The sequence below is a fragment of the Musca domestica genome, unplaced genomic scaffold (assembly GCF_030504385.1).
Source record: "Musca domestica strain aabys unplaced genomic scaffold, Musca_domestica.polishedcontigs.V.1.1 20, whole genome shotgun sequence".
NCBI lineage: Eukaryota > Metazoa > Arthropoda > Insecta > Diptera > Muscidae > Musca > Musca domestica.
The window spans coordinates 10,119,739-10,127,676 of record NW_026712250.1 but is presented as its reverse complement, the minus strand read 5'-3'; the positions used below and the strand labels follow the sequence as shown (position 1 = coordinate 10,127,676).

At 35.7% G+C, this 7,938-nt stretch overlaps 1 protein-coding gene across 3 annotated transcripts; it reads left to right on the top strand.

Moving 5' to 3' along the window:
• Positions 1-211: 211 nt before the first annotated feature.
• On the top strand, positions 212-7,842 carry LOC101892069 (protein DDI1 homolog 2). Of its 3 annotated transcripts, none has more exons than XM_005190085.4 (7): positions 212-364; positions 749-1,306; positions 4,130-4,610; positions 4,682-4,804; positions 5,002-5,164; positions 6,623-6,842; positions 6,973-7,842. In XM_005190085.4, exons 2-7 carry the CDS (start codon positions 1,033-1,035, stop codon positions 7,227-7,229), a joined length of 1,518 nt encoding a protein of 505 aa, XP_005190142.2. In that variant the 5' UTR covers positions 212-364; positions 749-1,032; the 3' UTR covers positions 7,230-7,842. The 3 variants fall into 3 exon arrangements, with proteins under 3 accessions (XP_005190142.2, XP_058978407.1, XP_005190143.2); XM_005190086.4 differs by lacking the exon at positions 212-364 and adding an exon at positions 529-626; XM_059122424.1 differs by having other exon boundaries at positions 6,623-7,079.
• The last annotated feature ends 96 nt before the right edge of the window (positions 7,843-7,938 follow it).

Genomic DNA, 7,938 nt, shown 5'->3' with positions numbered 1-7,938 from the left:
TTATTTATTTTTTTATTCATTTATTTACTTATTATTTTCCCATGTATTCATTGTTTATTTAACAAAATATTGACTTACGATAGTCGAAAAAAGCGTTTTATATATTTTCTCACCATTAATCTTTAAAAAATACTCGTTTCTATAAAATGCGTCATTTAACAATAACCGTGTTATCATTTCCCAGTGATTAGTCAGACGAAATGCCACCGCCGCCGAAAAAATCATGCAACTTGGTTGTTTAAAAAACAACAATAACAAAGACGTTTCAAAAGTTGGACTTGGCTTCGTTTGTTGAAAAACACGACGATTTTCGATAAAGATTTGGAAATATTTCACAAATTATTGATTTGCTCTTGAAATTAAGGTAAGATTCGTTAAATATATTGAATTGCAGTCAACAAAACTTACTTCAAAATACAAAATAGGCTCAAAAATAAAATATCAAGATAAAAATGCCGACTAAAAGAAAACACACGCACGCATACCAATGAATGAAAAAAGTAGCAAAATCAAAACAACAATAACAAGCCTACCGTACCGTATCAACAACAGTCGGCAGCAGAATGCAGAAATAATAAATTCTGTTCCAAAATAATTAATAATATTCTTTCTTTTTCGTTGTGTTTGTGCGTGTTGCGATCTGTCGGCTTTTGTTTTCACTTTGTTTTGTTATTGGCTGACTTTCTTGCTTTTGAATATTCATGATTTTTAATTATCCAATTTCTTTTTTTCCATTCTGCCATTTCAGGTGTGCGTGTTGAACATAGCATACAAGTAACTCTTGGTGTTCATAGGGTTTGCGGCAATCAAAACTGGAACGAAAAGTGCAAAATTTCGGAGTTTTTTTGCAAAGAATATAAACAAATCAGGTGCTAAATTGAAATAATTTAATTGCGGCGACTTAGCTTTTGGAGATAAAACAACGAACGGTTTTGTGGTTGCTGTATTTTTTTTATTGACTTGACCTTAAAGTCCATTAATTTTGATATTTGCTGCTGACTATAATTCCAAGCATACGATTATCCATACGATATGAAAATTACGGTTACCACCACGTCGACCGATAAGGTCTTTTTCCTCGATGTCAGTGAAGATTTGGAATTGGAAAACTTTAAGGCTTTCTGTGAGGTTGAATCCGGCATAGCCGGTGCCCAAATGTTGGTAATATTCAATGGCAAACCTCTGATGGATAACAAACAGCCATTGAAACATTTCGGCATCAAGGATGGCGATTGTGTTATATTGCAAAAACGAGAAATGCGACGAGAACCAGCAACTCGTCCACCGCCAACACCTATGGATTTGGGTAAGTGTAAGCAACCATCTATGGTGAAATAACCCCATTAATGTAATTATGTATGTATGTTAATATCCATAAATGCAGCCAACAAATTCGAGTGAGCAATGCAAGTAATGAGTGTGGGCGCAACCAAATCCTCCAAAAATACCCAAAGTTGATGCGTATTTACGTTTTGGATGTTTGTGTGCGCGTGTGTGTGATGGCGTGTTTACTTCATGCTACACATTTTGTGCATGTGTCATTGTCCATTAATTGTGCTCGTTTTTGCCTGTCCAAATTACAATACTTTTCGAAAAAGATGCTAAATTCTTGAAGAAAACAATATGTCTTTTGGCCACAAGAAGAAGTGGGTCAATGATCTATGAGAGAATGCGTGTGGTATAATGACACTAATTTGCAAATATTTGGTGTGTGCGTGTGTGTGTCTGTGCGGCTTTTGAAAACAAAAATCTTAATTAATTACTGAAAAAAAAGCGGGGAGAGATAAAACTGTTATGGAAGTAGATAAAATTTGGAAATAAGTATGAAAAGATATTGGAGTATTGCAAAGTAATTCAACAGGAAATGGGCTTGGAGGAATATTCCAAATATCTGGGATCTTAAAGCATACTTCTACAAGGATTCGAGAGTTGCTTGCGGGGTATATTAAAAGGAATGTTGTGGCTGATTTTTTAAGATTTTTTTCAAGTACCATCCGACACATAAATCTGGTATATATTTTTGGGGATCAACAGGGAAAGCATCCCGAATTTTTAAGAATAGACGCTTAATGACCAAAATCGCTGGATTGTGGATGAAAGGTCTGGTATAATAGCCTATGTTTAAATAATTTTTTTGTAAGTGTTCCTTGGACCGAGATACTTTACAGGTCTTCTATGAATAGAAGACTAACAGGTCTGCTATGAAGAAAACACAGTGTACAGGATTGAACCCCATAAAGGTTATCTAGCCTAAAAATATAATACCTTTGAGACGTCCACTTTGGGCAGATGGACATTTAGAGGTTTTCTATGGCTAGAAGACATTCCACAGACCTTCTCCAGATTAAAAATAGACAATAGATAGAATACCTTTGACAAGTCCACTGTGGCTAGAAGGCCATTTGGTGTGGAAGACATTCCACACGTCCTCTCTAGATTGAAGGTTTTTTGTGTTTTTCTAAGATGTTGTACAGGTCTCCTATGCATAAAAGATGTTTAGAATAACGCCTAGTCACGGAGGCATTTCGCAGGTCTCATATGCAAGAAGCACTTCCTACAAGAATTCCACGCAGTCCTCTGCTTGCCAATGAAAATTTTCTTCTTTGAGAGGCCATCCAAAGATAGAGGACCTTTGATAAATTTGTTATGGATTGGATTGGAGAACCTTTATTGCATTGATTCTTATTGGTCTACTATTGATCATTTATTATTTTTTTCTACAGTCTCTTCTCCAAATCTTAGTCCTTTCCTAATTATTATGCCCTTCACCATAGTATGGAGGGTATATAAAGCCTTCCATTCCGCTTGTAACACCTCGAAATATACATTTTAGACCCCACAAAGTATATACATATAAATTCTTGATCAGCATAAAATTCTATGTCGATTTAGAGGTTTCGCCTATCCGTCCGTCGTCTTGGGAAATCACTCTAGCTTCCGAACGAAATTAAGTAGCTTGATCAAATTTTACTCAAGTGTATATTATGTCTGCAGGAGTTTTGGTATTGAAAATGGGCCATGTAGATCCACGTTTTGGTATAGCTCCCATATAATGGTACCTTCCTATTTTCGGTATTTTGATGATTTTGGCGACATTATTCATCGGAATTGTTTCAAATTTGATATTTGAAGTTCGTAATGGATGCTACAGCCTATGACAGAAAATTGTCTGTGCAGGTCCACGTACCTCCCGATATTCGGTATTTTGATGATTTGAGCGACATAATTCACCGGAATTGTTTCAAATTTGGTATTTAAAGTTCGTAATGGATACTACAGCCTATGACAAAAAATTGTCTGTGCAGGTCCACGTCTTCGTATAGCCCTCATATAACGGTACCTCCTGATATTCGGTATTTTGATGTTTTTAGCGACATCATTCACCGGAATTGTTTCAAATTTCGTAATGGATACTATATCCTATGACAGATAATTGTCTGTGCAGGTCCACGACTTCTTATAGCCCCCATATAACTGCACATCCCGATATTCGGTATTTTGATGATTTTAGCGACAGTATTCACTGGAAATGTTTCAAATTTGGTATTTGAAGTTCTTAATAGATACTACAGCCTATAACAGAAAATTGTCTGTACAGATCCACGCCTTCGTATAGCCTCCATATAACGACACCTCCCGATATTCACCGATTTTTTCAAGTTTCGCATTTGAATATTGTAATGGCTTATGACAGAAGTTGCCTATGCAGGTCCACGTAGTCGCATAGACCCTAATATTACGGCTACATTCGGTATTTATAAGATTTTAAGAGAATTTTTTAAGAATTTTATTTATTTTTTAATTGCCAAGTTCTTTCCCGAACTTTGAATACCCTCCAATTCAAAGTTCTGTCGCTTGAACTTAAAGCTTTTTTACTTGTTTTTGATAAAATGTGCCCACATTATTTCTTCAAGGCTGCACATTCTCTAATTTGTACATGAGCCCAATGAATCAGTCGATAGAGTTCAATGTCAAGTTCAAGTATTTTCGGCTATGTGGGAGCACAAACATGCACCAAACATCAATATGTTAGCAAATAAACAAATTTCATTAGAAACCCATAACAAATACAAAAAAAAATTGTTTAAACAAAAATAACTCTTTTCCTCTCCCACTCTTTATCTTCCAGACGAGGCGGCTATACGCAGTTTGGACTTTAGCAATATAAGTATACCAGGCACTAGTAGTTCAGGATCTACGGCATCGAGTCTTGCTGCTGGTGGTGCATTCCGTTCCTTACCCTCGGCCAGTGGCGTAATCAATTACAATGATTCAGATGAATTCAATGTCAACTATGACGATGACCCAGCCACGGTGCGTCAAATGTTCTTGGAAAATCCTGAATCATTGGCATTGCTGAAACAAAACAATCCTCGTTTGGCCGATGCTTTGTTGTCGGGCAATTTGGAGACCTTTAAAACGATTTTAAAGGAACAAATTGATGCACGCAAGGAACGCAATGCACAACGTCTGCGTATGCTAAATGCTGATCCATTTGATGCGGAAGCACAGCGTCTAATCGAAGAGGAAATCAAACAGAAAAATATACAAGAAAATATGGCAGCGGCCTTGGAATTTAATCCGGAAATCTTTGGAACGGTTATTATGCTGTGAGTTCACCTATTTTTCAAAAAGAAAAATAATTTTGAAACTAATTTGTATTTCGTTTTTTTGCCTCCAGTTACATTAACTGTAAAGTAAATGGTGTCCCAGTAAAGGCCTTTGTCGACTCTGGCGCCCAAACCACCATTATGAGTTCAGCCTGTGCTAAACGTTGCAATGTCACACATTTGATTGACACCAGGTAATATAGAGAGTTTCAGGAACTTTTTCTCAAACAAACAAAAGAAAATTAAATGAAAAAAAAAACTATCTTTGCATTTTAATAATGAGCTTTCCTTTCAGTACTTCATGATCTGTAAGGCTGTCTATTAACTTTGCTCCAAATGGTTTTGAAAATGTAAAAATTAATTTATTTTCATATTTTACAACATTTTATAGATGGAGTGGGATTGCCAAAGGTGTTGGCACTCAACGAATCATTGGCCGTATCCATATGGTACAGCTGCAGATTGAAAAGGACTATTTGGCTTCGAGTTTTTCGGTGCTGGAACAACAGCCCATGGACATGTTGCTGGGCTTGGATATGCTCAAGAGACATCAGGTAGGATTTAAAGAATTTTCGCTTGGATTTGTGAAAATGTGTTTTAACGAGTATCCGATTTGATCCAAACTTGGTACATCGTAATATGTTTGTCAAACTTAAATCGAGTCCGAAGATGGACAATATCGGTTCACTCCTTCTGGTACCTCCCCCGCAAAATGTCAAAATTTTGAATGAAAATAATTTACTGCAAATAACGTGAAAGGATGATACGAATTTGCTCCAACTTTGCAAATCCTAATATTTGCATCAGTGCTAAGATAGGTGCGAAAATGGACAATATCAGAGCACTCCATGAAGTACCTACCCCACAAAGGGTCAAAATTTTGAATAATTATAACTCTCATAAAATGTGATGTAAGAGTCCGATTGTCTTCAGACTACACACATCACAATATTTTTATTATCCTAAGGTCTGATGCGAAGGTGGAATATATCGATCTACTCCTTCGGGTACCTCCCCCACAAAGGGTCAAAATTTGGAATATCTATGAAGCTCATAAGTCGCGAAATTAACATCCGATTCCACTCAGACTTGGCACATCTCTATATTTCCATCAACACAAGATCTCTTATAAAAGTGGTAGAGATCGGTCCATTCCTTCTGATACCTCCCCCACAAAGGGTCAAAATTTTGAATAACCAAAACGATAATAAAATCCGAAATAAGCATTCGGCTCTCTTCAAATTACACACATCACAATATTTTTATTAACCCAAGGTCTGGTGTGAAGATGGGATATATCGGTCAACTCTTTCTGGTACCTCCCCAACAAAGGGTCAAAACATTGAGTATCGATGAAGCCCATAAAACGGGAAATTAACATTCGATTCCATTCAGACTTGGTGCAACTCAATATTTCCATCAACAAAATATCTGTTATAAATATGGTTGAGATCGGACCATTCTTTCTGGTACCTCCCCCACGAAGGGTCAGAATTTTGAATAACAAAAACGGCCATAAAATCCGAAATAAGCTTCCGGTTCTCTTCAAATTTCACACATCACAATATTTTTATTAACCCAAGGTCTGGTGTGAAGATGGGATATATCGGTCTACTCCCTCTGGTACCTCCCCCACAAAGGGTCAATATTTTGAATAACTATGAAGCCCATAAAACATAAATCACACATTCAGACTTGGCACATCTCAATATTTCCATCAACACAAGCTCTGTTTTAAAGATGGTAGAGATTGGTCCACTCCATCACGTACCTCCCCCACAAAGGGCCAACATTTTGAATATTCATGAGGCTCATAATTCGCGAAATTAACATCCGATTCCAATCAGACTTGCCACATCTCAATATCTCCATAAAAACAAGATCTGTTATAAAGATGGTAGAAATCGGTCCACTCCTTCTGGTACCTCCCTCACAAAAAAATCAAATTTTAAATATCCATGAAGCTCATAAAACAGTTTAGTTTTAATAACAAAAATCTTCTTCTAATTTAGTGCAACATAGACCTGCAACGCGATGTCTTGCGTATTGGTACCACCGGCACCGAAACTCCTTTCTTAGCCGAAAATGAACTGCCCGATTGTGCCCGCCTCTCGGGCAATGCTGACGAAGAACTCAAAGCTCTGGAACAATCTGCCAACGACTCTGAAGCCCAGGCCATCAAAGAAGCCATTGAACAGAGTAAACGAGAGGCAGCCAGTGGTAGTGGTGGAGGTAAATGAAAAATAGTGCACACAACAAAACCCATACAAAACAAAAATATATTATTCTTTAAAATGTGTATAAAACATATATGGTGGATGTGTGTGTGTCTATGTTTGTATTTTCTTTTTTCAAAATTCAGCCTGCACAGCCTCTGCAACAGCAACAGCAGCAACAACATCTACGGCGACAGCAACGGCTACGGCCAATACAACAACGTCGGCAGCCAATTCAAATACATCAAACTCATCTAATGGTGAAAATTTCAATGAAGCCGATGTTGCTGATCTCATTAAAATGGGCTTCACCCGTGAAGAAGTTTTGGAGGAACTACGCCGCTCCAATGGCAATAAATTGCAGGCTACGGCAGGGCTTTTAGCCAAATCTTTAAAGTTTTAAGTAAAAAACGAAAATTCACAAAAATTAAAAAAAAAAACAATTAAAAATCACACAAACAAAACGTTATCCATCATAAAAAGAAAAAAATAATAATACCTCCTTTTTTGGCGATTTTTTTATATAAAAAAATGAAAATAACTTTAAGTAAATTAAATTTTAAGTATAAAAATATATATATACATACACAAATGAACAATGAATGAAGAACTTTGAATTTGATAAACAAAAAAAAAAAACATTATAAGAAAAAAGAAACTTAAATACAAAATTTAGTATAATTTTGTAAAACACAATATTGCATAATTATGAAGTTATTAAAAAAATAATTAAGAAAATGTTTTCTTAACAAAAAAGTAAAGACACAAAACATTTATGTTAATGCATGACATATAAATATTAAAGACTCTTAAACATTGTTGGGGAAATGAGCAAAAATCTTAATCGGTTTGAGGAACAAATAGTTTTTACTGTGGCTATGGTTGAATACATTAAGTCAAAGGTGGTTAAATTGCAACTTGAGAAGTTTTTAGATAAGATGTAGAGCAAAGCATAGTAGGTCAGGAGTTCAAATGAAAAAATGAGATTTCCAAATTTATAGAAATAATGTAATTATGTAAGATTTTTTCCCAAAGTATACTTTCAATGAAGACTTAAGATATTAATTAAAAATTTAGAAAAAAGAAAACAAAAAACAAAAAATTTTTTTTTA